The 14,644-nt window shown below is 41.4% G+C and overlaps 1 protein-coding gene across 1 annotated transcript; it reads right to left on the reverse strand.

Annotated features, from left to right (window-relative positions):
• Nucleotides 1-4,198: 4,198 nt before the first annotated feature.
• On the reverse strand, nt 4,199-14,636 carry LOC128508751 (nucleolar protein dao-5-like). The gene is made up of 12 exons (XM_053480224.1): nt 14,124-14,636; nt 13,930-14,007; nt 13,434-13,502; nt 13,045-13,134; nt 11,347-11,442; nt 10,024-10,134; nt 9,452-9,544; nt 9,034-9,210; nt 8,049-8,147; nt 6,891-6,995; nt 4,933-5,001; nt 4,199-4,811 (listed from the first exon to the last, which is right to left on the reverse strand). The coding sequence occupies exons 1-11, from the start codon at nt 14,146-14,148 to the stop codon at nt 4,964-4,966; spliced, it is 981 nt and encodes a 326-aa protein (XP_053336199.1). The 5' UTR covers nt 14,149-14,636; the 3' UTR covers nt 4,199-4,811; nt 4,933-4,963.
• Between the last annotated feature and the right edge of the window lie 8 nt (nt 14,637-14,644).

Raw genomic sequence — 14,644 nt, forward strand, 5'->3', positions numbered from 1 at the left:
AGTTTAAAACGAACAAGTGCAATGCAAACTCCACAATATTAAACAACACTATTTAATGGCTGTGATTTCTCCTGAACAATGATGAACGGTGCAAAATAGTTCAGGATCAAATTCAGACATTTTAGAAGGTTTTCTCGGGGACAAAACGTATTTGAGTTATGAGTTTTTTCTCAAAACTCTAACTTTAATTTCAAAAGTCTGCCATCAATCTCACTGATCTGACTTCAATCTCACCAGTCTGACTTTTTTCTCAGAACTCTGCCCTTAATCTCACCTGTCTGACTCTTACCTCACCAGTCTGACTTTAATTTTACCTGCCTGACTCTAACCTCACCAGTCTGACTCTAACCTCACCTGTCTGACTCTAACCTCACCTGTCTGACTCTAACCTCACCAGTCTGACTCTAACCTCACCAGTCTGACTCTAACCTCACCAGTCTGACTCTAACCTCACCTGTCTAACACTTTTCTCAGAACTCTGCCTTTTATCTAACCTGTCTGCCTTTAATCTCACCAGTCTGACTCTAACCTCACCAGTCTGACTCTAACCTCACCAGTCTGACTCTAACCTCACCTGTCTGACTCTAACCTCACCTGTCTGACACTTTTCTCAAACCTCTGCCTTTTATCTAACCTGTCTGCCTTTAATCTCACCAGTCTGCCTTTAATCTCACCAGTCTGCCTTTAATCTCACCAGTCTGACTTTAATCTCACCAGTCTGACTCTAACCTCACCAGTCTGACTCTAACCTCACCAGTCTGACTCTAACCTCACCAGTCTGACTCTAACCTCACCAGTCTGACTTTTTTTCTCAGAAGTCTACCTTAAATCTCACCAGTCTGACTCAAAACTCACCTGTCTGATTCAAACCTCACCTGTCTGATTCAAACCTCACCTGTCTGATTCAAACCTCACCTGTCTGACTTTTTTCCTAGAACTCCGCCTTTAATCTCACCTGTCTGATTCAAACCTCACCAGTCTGACTCTAACCTCACCAATCTGACTTTTTTTCTCAGAACTCTCTGCCTTTAACCTCACCTGTCTGACTCTAACCTCACCTGTCTGACTCTAACCTCACCTGTCTGACTCTAACCTCACCTGTCTGACTCTAACCTCACCTGTCTGACTCTAACCTCACCTGTCTGACACTTTTCTCAAACCTCTGCCTTTTATCTAACCAGTCTGCCTTTAATCTCACCAGTCTGACTCTAACCTCACCAGTCTGACTTTTTTTCTCAGAAGTCTACCTTTAATCTCACCAGTCTGACTCAAAACTCACCTGTCTGATTCAAACCTCACCTGTCTGATTCAAACCTCACCTGTCTGATTCAAACCTCACCTGTTTGATTCAAACCTCACCTGTCTGATTCAAACCTCACCTGTCTGACTTTTTTCCTAGAACTCCGCCTTTAATCTCACCTGTCTGACTCTAACCTCACCAGTCTGACTCTAACCTCACCAGTCGGACTTTTTTTCTCAGAACTCTCTGCCTTTAATCTCACCTGTCTGACTCTAACCTCACCAGTCTGACTCTAACCTCACCTGTCTAAATTCAATCTCACCTGTCTGACTTTAATCTCACATGTCTGACTCTAACCTCACCAGTCTGACTTTTTTTCTCAGAACTCTCTGCCTTTAATCTCACCTGTCTGACTCTAACCACACCAGTCTGACTTTTTTCCCCCTCTGAATTCTGTACTACTGGAAATTCTGTTCCTATTCTCACAATTCTGACTCTAAACTCAGATAAAACCTTATGACATTAAAGTCAGAATTCTAAATGTGTGTGTTCAATGCTGACCCTAATCCTTCCCCACACTGGGGGAAACAGTGGAGAGGGTTGATTTTGAGGATGGGGCGGGACTTAATGGTTAAACCACGCCCACTCACACAGGTACAGTGTAATTGAGCCACAAGAAGAAATGAAGTGAAAATGATTTAAAGCTCTGTGTTTATAAATATCACACAGCAGGTGTTCAGTGTTATCTCACGGAGATATATTATTATAGTTCCATTGTGTTTATATTTGACAGGAAGTAAACATAAGCTAGCTGTGTGTGTGTGTGTGTGTGTGTGTGTGTGTTAGCCATGTATGCAGAATAAAGATAGAAACCCCTTTTAGTCCATCCGTGTGTACTATGATGTTAACCTGATGTTCAGTCGTGTGTGTGATGTGTGTAAAACTTACTGCACATTAAACCTGCTTTAGTTCTGATTCAGCCGAGCAGCAGCTCCTTCATTCCTCTCCTTTTTGATACTGAACAACTGGAGAGAAGCTCAAACACACACGCCAAGCTTTACGCTTTCAGCAAAGCGCAGAATTATCCTCTCTGCTTTCCTACTTTTTTATAAATCCGACCTGAAAGTCTCGCAAGAGAGCAGAAATCCGGAGAACTTCCCCCAGCGATCTGTCTGCGCATAAAGTTTGCAGCTCTCTCAGCTACGGATTGCGACGCAGGACAAAACGGCGACGTATTCGACTTTTCCTCGAGAGCGCGTTTCTGAGGATCATCACTGCGCAGGAAATGCGCAGCAAGTCGACTCCACTCACAGATCATACAGTATATGTACTCACACTGACTGTTTTTTACATCTCTCATGTTGTTTATGATTCAGCAATACTGTGTATAACATTAGTAGCATAGATTATTGTTTTTGAATTTATTTTAAAATGATAAATTTGTTGACCGTATGTAAATGTTTGAACCAATCCAATGTCCATCACAATAAAAAAAGTGCCTATGTATCTCTCTCTCTACCCCTTCATTTTAAAATAAATAAATAGCGTAGCATGGTGGTGTAGTGGTTATCACTGTCGCCTTGCACCTCCACGGTCTGTGTTCGATTCCTGACTCGGGGTCTGTGTGCATAATGTTTGCATGCTCTCCTCATGCTTGGTGGGTCCAAAGACATGCACATTTGGAAAATTGTGTATGATTGTGTGCCCTGCGATGGATTACCACTCCATCAGGGTATCCCACCTTGTGCCATAAGTCTCCTGAGATATAGCCTCCACCCCCCCCCCGCGACCCTGTACACAGTATGAAGCAGTATAGGCAATGAGTAAGTGACCCTGACCAGCCATAGCATTATTATAACATGTTCCTGTCCACTGCAGATCGAGAACATCCAACAAGAGCGTCAGTTTTGGAGCTGCTCTGCCCCAGACCTCAAGCCATCACAATTTGGCTCATCAAACTTTTGTCAAAGTCTTACTCTTGGACATTTTTTCTGCTTTCAACATATAAACTTCAGGAAAAAGGTTTCACTTGGTGCCTAATACTGTATATCCCACCCATTTTCTACTGTGTAGCTACTGTTAGAAGGACCAAATTGTACTGGCGAGACAAGTGGGTCAGAGCAACTCCAAAACTGTGGCTCTTGTGGGATGTTCCCTGACGGCAATGATCAGGACCTAACGAAAGTGATGCCTCAAGTCTGCTTGTTAATTGTTGTTAATGCTACAAGCTTGGCATGTCTTTCTTTTGGACGTCTCTTCCATTTTTCTTGGTCGAATCATTTAAGCTCCACCAGGTTGGATGAGCACAGCCATGTTCAGTTCTCTCCAGAGATGATCTGTTGGCTTCAGCCCCAGGCACTGGCATTATTTTTTCTACATTATTTCCTAATGTATCAGAGCTGATGCTCCATGCAGAGATGATTTCCTCCTTTCGGATTCTTTTCGATTCCTTTTCATCTACTTCAGGCTTATTCTCTCCCTCCAGCGTCAGAGCTCCAGGCTCTGCAGTTCGATCCTTGCCTCGGATTACTGTCAGCGTACAGCTTTGTGTGTTCTTGTGGTTTTCTCTGACCTTCTAAACATCTAAAAATATCCCCATCGCTGGACTGACTGCATGAAATTGTGCCTGGATCTAAATGATTGTCTGAATAAACAAACACTAAAGTTCTGTCGATTGTCCTTTTGCTTAATTTATACTTGATTAATCAAGGTGTCTTATCATCGCTTTGTGTTCTTCTCAGCCTAAAATATTTTTCATTCACAAGTATGAGAGTATTGTCGACAAACCTGAAAGGCCCTGAAAACTTTCCATCTGTACTGTATAAGATCAGCCTTCTTAGGGTTAGGGTTGGGGTTAACCATGGGGTTATATTAAAGCTGAGGAACAAAATCTTACAGATCAGTTAAAAATTTTTTTTTATAAAGCAATGGGAGGCAATGACTACAGAATTTGTACAATTTTCGTTACAAAGTCACGTTTAATATATTTTTAAAGCCTTTTAGTTGTACAGACAGCTGTAATTTTTGTATTTAATTTCAGTTAATTTCAGTCATATTAGGTAAAATCACACTAATCACAAGAAACTAAGACGACTGCCATCAAAAAATGAAAAACAAAAAAAATAAACAAACTACTGTACACCGTCCTCCAGGTTTACCACACATTACTGCAGTTTATACTTGTGTACATGTCGATATCATTACCAAAAACAGCTTTCGGGTTACTTTCCTTCCTAGGAACTATGGAAATTACACTTAGTGTCCGTTTTGTTTTTGTAATTATTTTTTTTAAATACAAACGAAAACATCAGCGTACACGATGTAAAAAGCTGAAGCCCGGTTAAGACCATACAAAATATGAAACTCTAAAACAATATAAAAGAAACTACTTTAAGCTTTTCAGTGTTTCCTCGTGTGAAATAGATTCACGTTTCAGGGTTTAGAGTTCCAAAAGGGAAAAAAAAATGCAATGGTGCTACTATAAAGGAATAAATAAAAGAACGAAGCACAGAACTGCTGATCACAGGAACGGTGAAATAAACAAGTCCTCTTCTCAGTCCTCCTGTTCAATCTGGGAAAAGAAAAAAACATTGTTTATCTCTCCATTATTCAGACAGAGGAGGTGTGTGTGTGTGTGTGTGTGTGAGTGAGAAACAGGCTAAGTGGTGAAGTGTTACATGTGCGACACTGACTAGCGCGTGAAACGTGTCGATTTGTGTCGTCTCAGTGCGGACGCTCGTCCTCCTCGCTCAGCTCTTTATCTGCAAGGGGAAACAGAGAAAGTGGTGGAAACAAAACCTGTTGAAGCTGTTAAAAAACTTAACAAATCTCAACAAGCAGCTTTATGGGAAGTTGTGTTTTATTTTCCTGCATTAATCTTCAGAGGCTACATCCAAAAAGTATTTGCCCTGCAATCAAGCGTTTGCAATAACTGGCACCGAGTTGTCCTGTTTTTTTTTTTAATTATTATTATTATTATTTATTTACACTGTATAGCCAAGTATTCGCTCGCCTGCCTTTACATTAGTAAAGGGAAGTTTGAATCATTTTAGTGCCTCGGTTCTTTAAATTTCGGTCGAATCTTTCTTTGAGTCATTTAGTTCATTTCGTTCTATTGATCAGAATTAATTAAAATTTAGCAATTTCAATTAAAAGATCCCAACACGTCTACATACACAAACTTTAGCTAATGTTCCAGTAATGAAAATATTGCAGCTAAGGACATATGATAATAAACAGAATGAGTAGCTCACCTCTCATATCTTCCAGTCTGAGTCGTTTGTTCTTTTGAATCTATTGCACTGCATAGAGTCTATGGGAGTCACGTGACAAAAAAACGAACGACTCGGAGTAGAAGAGTCACTGAGAAAGAATCGCTCAATTCTGTTTCCCGTACATAAACTACGGAGGTTTTGCGCTGATTTGCGCATGCATGCCCAGTAGAAAATGAACGAATAACTCTCCGAGATACTAGTTCTTTTAAGTCATGTTAGAGATTCGTTCAAAAAGAAAGAATCGTTCATGAACGATCCATCACTACTTCACATGCATATGAACTTGAGTCACATCCAATTGTTAATCCATAGGCTTTAATATGATGTTGTCCCCGCCCCCTTTGCAGCTAGAACAGCTTCGACTCTGCTGTGCAGGCCTCCCACAAGGTTTAGGACTGTGTTTATGGGAGTTTTTGACCTTTCTGCCAGAAGCGCATTTGTGAGGTCATCCCAAGGGTGTTCTTTCGGGGTTGAGGTGCGGGCCAGTCAAGGTCTTCCTCATCAAACTCACTCATCCATGTCTCTATGGACATTTCTTTGTAAGCTGGTGTGCGGTCATGTTGGAACTGGTGTAGGGTTGTTTTTCAGGAGTTGGACTCGGCCTCTTACTTCCAGTGTAAGGAACTCTTAATGCTTCACCAGACCCAGATATTTTGGACAATTTCATGCTCCCAACTCTGTGGATACAGTTTGGGGACGGCAGATTGGGAATTAAATGTTACTCAAGTTTATGTTCATGTGAAGACAGGCGAGCGAATGCTTTTGCACATTTTAATTTTTTCGAATATTAATATTTGCAAAAAAATAAATAAATGATACAGCATTCAGGAAGAAGGGCTAATACTTTTTCACAGCACTGATGTAATGTGCAAATTTGCCATGCCCAGTGTGAAGCGTTTAATCTTCCAGAAATATAACAAAGAACAAGAAGTTTTTTCCAACTTTAAAGGTTAATTTAGATTTCCCGTGATTTCTGATTAATTCCACCTTCTGCGTAATGATTGGTTGCAAGAATTCAGTCTCGTCTGTGATTGGTTAGATGCTTTACTACATGTAAAAGGGTGAGCCAATCAGTACTCCTTCCTCAACTAGACATCCAGTGGATAAAAAACTGAAGTAAAGACAGGAGGAAGAAAACTATTTGTTCAGAAACAGAAGCTAAACTTTCCTCATGGGGCAAACGTGCACAGAAAGAACGTATTTATTCCAGCAAGAGAGAAGCGATCAGATCCAGTGCATTATTATTATTCCTGGTATATTAGGTTTCACATAAACACACTTACAGATTCTAAACATTTCACACCCATTACACTGGAAGTGTCCTGACAGACACCAGACACTCCGTCTGTCCCAGCTGGACGGTTGCGGAGACTCACCTTGCTTGACCGTGTCCTCTTCTCCGTTGGCTCTCTTTCTAAACTTATCCTTCACCTTGGCTGTTTTCACTTTCCTCACCAGAGGCTCGTCATCTGAACTGGCATCTGTGGAGAGAAAGCACAGACTAACTATCATTTACACCATTTTATAACGCATTTGTAGCTATTTAGGTTATTAAGGCTCTTTTTTTTTTTTTTTTTTTTCCCTTCCTGCCACATCCGATTACGTTACTGTCACAGGTTCTACACCAGAAGCCTTTCCCACTGCAACCCTCCTATTCCTCCAGGCTTGGGACTGGCACTAAGGATGCCCTGAGGACTATATATGGGCTTAGGGATAAGCGCCTTGTCCAAGGGCCCAACTGCGGCAACCTGGCGTTGACGGGGCTCAAACCCCAAACCTTGCGATCAGCTTCACTGAGGCTCATGAACCTCTTCTGAGAATTCATTGACAGCACTGGCGCTGTGTCTTTGCTTCCATTTTGCTTGTTTTCTTGTTAAGAAAGAGTTCATTGCTTAATTCCACTCATATCACATGACTTGAATTCTTGAATCGTATCGTATTGGTCAAGTGCTCATACGAATGTATTCATTTTAACACTATTCTGTAGAAACAGCTCGTAAATTATATGGGGGCTTGCATGGCAGACCCCAAGAGTAAAAATAAATAAATTGAAAAGCATGTTGTAACCTAACAAAGTGTCTCAGTGTCAGTGACTCGGAGAGGCAACAAACATTTATAGCTGCTATAAAGTGGACGTGATGGTTATTAACCTTTAAAGGGCACCTATTATGCAATTTATACTTTTTAGTCATTTTTAGGCATTCAGTCTAGTCTTCGATGTGTCTCGACACAACCAACAGGATGGGAGGAAAAAAGCCCAATCCCATTCATTTTTGTAGTCTATGGTTTAAACCAGGCAATTAGATCTCCCCCTACAGTGACCTCATATAAGGGACACCCAGGCCCAGCTTGTTGCTCAGCAGTAGCTCACGTTTGGTGTACGAGTGAATACATACTAATATATAAGAGAAATACTTTGCTATTGGTCACTGATTATTTTCCTTAAACTGCCGTGTATTTTTATTCCTTTTTAGTTTGTGCATCTGGTTAAATGAGTCCATCAGGACGTAAGACGTTAGTGCAGGAACCGTTACCTGCCGCCGGTCTCCTGCCTCGCGCAGTCTTGCTCGGCTCTTTCAGTTTCTTCATTTTATGACTCAGAGGCTCTTCGTCAGAGCTGTCCGGTGCGCTTTCTAAACCACGTGCAGGAGAACATAAGGAGAGAGAGAGAGAGAGAGAGAGAGAGAGAGAGAGAAAGAGAGATGTGGTGGATTACTGTAAACGTACACTCTACAGCTCAGAGAGAATTCTCAGAATTTTAAAGCAGCGTAAATCGAGTGCTCAGAGTTTCTGAGTGCAATCTGCTTTTATTGCATTTTCTCAGAACTATTCCAGCTGTTTTCTCAGAACGCTTCCCTTCTTCACAGAACAGTCACAAGATTCCAGGAGTGTTAAATAAAGTAACAAAATAGGATTTAGACAGAAATTGAAATAATGGTCAAATCGCCCCCATGACTTATTTACATTTACGCATTTGGCAGACGCTTTTATCCAAACGTAATAATTATAGGGTGTTCAAGTCAAACCGAGACTTTTGATTGTGCAGAATAACAGAACACAGTTAAAACCTCCCTTTATATCTCTATATAATCTTCTTCTACACTAATGCACTTATCTCAGTGTTTCACTACTGCTTGGATACCATCAAAGTTCTCTCAGTACACCCGAGCCATGATCGGACTGCCTGCTTTAACGTCTGAAACGCTGGCCTCCCAGGAACTCCTTTAATGTCCCAAACATGTAGAAATGCCTTATATTTACTACCGTTTTTTATATATATTGCCTTTTTCTGTTAATAGTTTCAAGTTTTTATTCGCCACATACATTTATTTCATAACATTTCATTATTCGTTCCGAAATTGATTTTAAAATAAACAAAAACACCAACGTCAATCAAAAACCAAAAACTTTGTACATAGTGTACATAAGAGATTAAGAGCTCAAAAACTGTGAGTCACTCACGACATCATATTCAACCTGGTAGTTCAGCCTGAACATCTACTCCCAGTCTCTCATCACCTGCTCTGGCTGCACTTTTCTGCGCCTGGCCGTGCGTGCGTGCTCGCGCCACCGCGTCCATAACGTCTCGTTCGGACATCCTCTCTAGCAGCACCACCGCCCGCTTCATCCCCGGCTCGCCCTTTTGCCTCGCCAGCTCGCTCAAGCGCTCGTCCTCGGAGCTGTCGCTGCACAGAGCTGTTCACACACAGGAAGGAAAAGTTCGCTCCATACATATTTATGTTTCTTGTTCCATCACACACTTTACATAATCACATCACACATCATTTTCTCACACACGTTGTGGAATTTAAAACAAAATGCCTAGAAACAGACTTAATAATTAAATCTCATTCTTGTAAGTTTGACTTCTGCTTGTGTTTCTGTTCACATCGGATCCTGGGACCTGGAAACGAAATCTACTGTACCACCCGTGTACCTTTTCCTTCCTTCTTGGCACGACCTTTCCTTTTAGGAGTCGTGTTCACGGCTGGCCGATGCGCCGATGCTTTTTTCTTCGAGTTGTCCTTACCTATAAGAAAAACAAACCGCTACTTTATTGTGCAACGTTCTCAGCAGCTAAAAAAGCAAATACTTACGTTCTCAGGGTCTGTTAGAGCAGGTGGCTGCAAGTGCGGATCATTTATCATATCACATACAAACGAAACTATCAAAAAACTGTGACACTGTGGACCAGAGACACGTGGCATCAAAAGCAAATAACGGCTACTCGTACTGTACATGCACACTATAGAGTGAATTTTGCACAATATGGGTCGTTCCAAACATAACTGAGATGACAGAATGACATAAGAAAGTCATAAGGATGAGGCACCCAGTCCATGACGTTACTGATTCTGAGTTCCAGACCAGCAGCATTTTCATTCAGAAATCAAATCATGGAAAAACTGCCCATTGATACTTAAACCAGCACCAGCACCGTGTCTTCAGGATTTATTAAAGGGACTGGCTGCAGGTGACGGTGTAGGACTCAGGACTTAATATCGCTACCTTTCCGTCCTCTCCTCTGTGTGACCTTCACTGGCGATGGTGATGACTCCCTGAGCTTCGAGGTCTTCCTCGCAGCTTTACGCTTTTTGGGGCTTCTGGTCTTCTTGGCATCTACAAACAGAGAAGCAATTCTATTGCTTACAGATTTTTTTTTATTTTTTATGCAAAGCGTCAGTATTACAGAGTAAGCTCTTGAGCTATGGTGTCCAGGTGAGACAACTCTAAAGCCAGATAAATATGAGGGAGAGAAAGAGTGTCAGGTTGTGCCTGTTAGCACCCGAGGCGAAATTCGAACCTGGACCCTGAAGGTGCAAGGCGACAGTCTAACCAAGTAAGTGAGCAATCTAACCACTACGCCATGAGGCAGTAAGTTAGTGATTGAGGCAGTGAGTGGGTGAATGAGGCAGTGAGTGGGTGAATGAGGCAGTGAGTGGGTGAATGAGGCAGTGAGTAAATGAGGCAGTGAGCGAGTAAATGAGGCAGTGAGCGAGTAAATGAGGCAGTGAGCGAGTAAATGAGGCAGTGAGCGAGTGAATGAGGCGGTAAGCGAGTGAATGAGGCAGTGAGAGAGTGAATGAGGCAGTGAGAGAGTGAATGAGGCGGTAAGCGAGTGAATGAGGCAGTGAGCAAGTGAATGAGGCAGTGAGTAAGTGAATGAGGCAGTGAGGAAGTGAATGAGGCAGTAAGTGAGTAAAAGAGGCAGTAAGTGAGTAAATGAGGCAGTAAGTGAGTAAATGGGGCAGTAAACGGGTAAATGAGGCAGTGAATGAGGCAGTAAATGAGGCAGTGAATGAGGCAGTAAATGAGGCAGTGAGTGAGCAAATGAGGCAGTAAATAAGTAAATGAGGCAGTGAGGAAGTAAATGAGGCAGTGAATAAGTGAATATCAGTAAGTCAGTGTACGAGTCAGTAAGTAAATCACTGAGGCAGCAAGTGTGTCAGTGAGTGAATAAATAAGTCAGTGAGTGAGTGTGTCATTAAGCAGAACACAGATTATTGAGTCAGTCACTGAGTCTGTGAGCGGGTAAATAAGTGAGACAATGACTGAGTCAGCGGGTTAGTTAACATTTAAACAGGTAAGTTAATGAGTCAGTGAGTGGGTGAATGAGTGAGTCAGTACATGAATAAATTAATAAGTGAATAAGTAAATGAGTGAGAGAGTCAGTGGTTGAGTGAACGTGTGAGAACATGAGGCGCTTCAACTTGAACAAACTGAAGGAGAAAAAGCAGCACATTAAAATTTAATAACACCATACACACACACACACACACACACACACACACACACACACACACACACACACACACACACACACACACACACCTTCAGGCTCATCTGTGTCAGCCGTCTGCTTCTTCTTCCTCTTGATGATCATGGTCAGGGGCTGATCCTCTTCAGAATCCGACGGCTCCCCTGTAGCTAACGTTAAATAAAACATAATGGAGTGTAAAGGTTTAGTCCCTGACCCTATTATTAATGTGTGAGTTTCCTTCATGACCAGGGGCTGTCAAGGTAAAATAATAATCATCAGGGAAAAAAATATTTATTAAAATATTTAAAAAAAATATTTATTAAAATTTTTTTCCCAGCTTTCACCAAAATCCTTCAGAGTTATATAACCTGGCAGGCTTCCCCGCCTCCCCCCCCCCCTCAGCAGCCATGTGTTTGAGTCGGAGTGTCACTAGAGCAGAAATGGTACGGGCCGTTATAGGGGTGTTCAGACCTGTCCTTCTTTCTAATACTACAGATAAAAGACTTGTAGCTTTTTCTTTTTAAAGTGCAGGTTTAATTTTAGAGCAGATCCCCCTCTTGGTCATTCACATCATATTTATAATGAAATCCGCTCGAGTTAGTGCTGACTCCTGAACTACACATGTTTCACCCTCACGTCTTTAAACCTCAGGAAAAAAATAATACATTTATTCTTCAAAAAGCTTAGATGGATAAGAGATCCTCCAACTAAGATGCTCTCACTCTCCAACACATATACATACCTCTGTGTCCCACTTACACACACCCAGTGGTGACCAATTTGACCCACTCTGATTTTTATCCATTGGTCCCACTCAAAGAAAGGTCTACCTGTTCCACTCCATAACAGGTCCTATCTGCCCCACACAAAGACAAGTCCATCTATCCTAGAGACATGCCCGTCCGTCTCACTCCCAGACATGTCCATCCGTCCCACTCAAAAACATTTCTGTCCATCCATCCCACTGAAAAACATGTCCATCCATCCCACTCCAAGAAAGGTTACATTTGCCCCACACAAAGACAGGTCCCATCCATCCCACTCAAAGGCGTGTTAGGTCATTTCAAGTCCATCAGTCCAACTCGAAAGACAAGTCCATCCATCCAACTCGAAAGACAAGTCCATCCGTCCAACTCGAAAGACAAGTCCATCCGTCCAACTCGAAAGACATGTCCATCCGTCCAACTCGAAAGACAAGTCCATTCGTCCAACTCGAAAGACAAGTCCATTCGTCCAACTCGAAAGACAAGTCCATTCGTCCAACTCGAAAGACAAGTCCATTCGTCCAACTTAAAGACAAGTCCATCTGCCCCTCTTAAAGATATACTGCACCCATCTATCCATATGTCCCACTAAGACACTCTCATTTATCAATCTGTCCCACTCAGTAATGCCTATATATCCATCTGCTTCACTCAAAGACACACTTTTTCGCACTTTTTTTCTATCTATTTGTCCCAATCTGTCTATATGGTTTAACCCAAAGACAAACCCATCCGGCCCACCTAAAGACAAGCCCACATTTTGACTCAAACAGATGTCCACCTACTTTCCTAAAAGCGCCACCCTTGGACTAAATACTTTCTCTACACACGGGTTTGATTTTCTTCAGAGTAACAAATAAAATTAAGATCATAATGTTATGGCCACGTTATTATTTTGGTTAACCAGTGATCTCACCAGAAGGGTGCTCATGTAGGGATATTAAGAAAGCAATAATACTAAAAATAAAAAACATAAAAATGTAAATGAAGTGACATGACACTCACCAGTCTCTTGCTGTTTACTTGAGCGCTTGGCTGCTTTCGATTCGATCAGTTTGCTCAGAGGCTCTTCATCAGAGCTGTTTCTCGGACACTCTGGGGAGAAAAAAAGCCATTACAGGCTGCAAGATTAGATATATAACTTATAACTCTCATAACTTTTTTCAGAATAAACAAAAAATGATCAGAACAGAACTGTGCATGTCTTTGGAATGATGGAACGAACTTGCAAAAAAAAAAAAAAAAAATCCCATGACTTCTTTTCCCTCAGGCAACAAGAATCACTTCCGTGTCATTATTGTAGGCACATTTTATTTGTCCATACACTTGACTTTTTATTTATTTTTTTATTTAGGTATATTAAGAGATATAAACTTTTTTTTCCTTCTTTTTACCATCCGCAGTAGGGGTCGGCTCTTTCAGGGCTTTCTTCGGTGTAGAAGGATCTTCCAAGATATCCGTGGCTGAAAAGACAGATTCGATGAGCGGAACGATTACGAATGGACACGATTTTCTTTGATCACAGTTTCAAAGGAAACTACAGCCACGTACAGCCAGGTGTAAGTTGTAAAAATGATGCAAATGTTAATTCTTAGTGTTAAGTTTTTTTTTCTTTTAAGATCTCTGCAAGGTCTTGACAAAGAAGGATCAACATTGCATAAGGATCAGCTTTTTGCATAAACCTAATATAATTCCTAATAAAAGCCTTTGACACTTATGTAATGCTTGTAATTATATACCATAGTAACATCTGACAAAAACAAAAAGATCTAGAAACACTGCAGACTTTTAACTGGGGGAAAAAAATTATAATAAATAAATAACATTTTGTAATTCAAAAGTTTTGGCTCGATATAGGATAAAAAAAAAAAAATCCTGGGTGGGTCTTACGTGTGTCTTCTGAACACTTTTTGCCAGGTTTCCCCATTTTACTCAGAGGTTCATCATCAGAACTGTCTCCAACTGACTCTACACACACACACACACACACACACACACGTACAGGGTTAAAACACAATCAGAACACTGACATCTGTCCTGAAACCAAGTGTCTTATTTGCTTATGTATTGATTGATTTATTTACCATTCCTGGACTGCATGCCAGTCATGTTTGCTGCTGTTCCTGGAAAGTAAAGACTTGAGCTCAGAGGGAGGTGGACCTTCAGGGATCAGGTTCTAAATCAGCAGCATCAGCATCCTCAGCATCATCAACCAATGCTCAGGGTATTTAACATCTTTGCAGAATCTCACTAGATCATGTCAAAGCAGATCACCAGCGATGTCAACGCATGCAGATGTAAATTAATCTGACTGAACACTGATGAACACAAGGTTTCCTCCTAAAGCTCACAATCAGGCCTTAATGCATGTAAGCCTAGCTAGGTTCAGTTTTTAGCTCGGTATGGACATGGACAGCATTTACATCTATCGCTATCTCCTTTAAATATATCCTCGATCCAAGAACTCATTTATGATCTACTTAGAATTGCAAGAATCGCATGCATTTCCATAAGCAGGGCAGAAATGTAAGACGCATTAATCCGGACAAACGGCGCCGCCATTCATTCAAAGGATGCCTTCGTGCGCGTTACAAATGCGCAACAT

This window comes from Clarias gariepinus, chromosome 2 (assembly GCF_024256425.1).
Source record: "Clarias gariepinus isolate MV-2021 ecotype Netherlands chromosome 2, CGAR_prim_01v2, whole genome shotgun sequence".
NCBI classification, from domain to species: domain Eukaryota; kingdom Metazoa; phylum Chordata; class Actinopteri; order Siluriformes; family Clariidae; genus Clarias; species Clarias gariepinus.

Bases quoted from the DNA above. Each gene is read 5' to 3' on its own strand.
- LOC128508751 (XM_053480224.1), bottom strand. From the start codon at position 14,148: ATGACTGGCATGCAGTCCAGGAATG. The intron at 14,008-14,123 runs GTAAATAAATCA...GTGTGTGTGTAG, and splicing joins TGGCATGCAGTCCAGGAATG to AGTCAGTTGGAGACAGTTCT. The intron at 13,503-13,929 runs GTAAGACCCACC...CTGTCTTTTCAG, and splicing joins AAAGTGTTCAGAAGACACAC to CCACGGATATCTTGGAAGAT.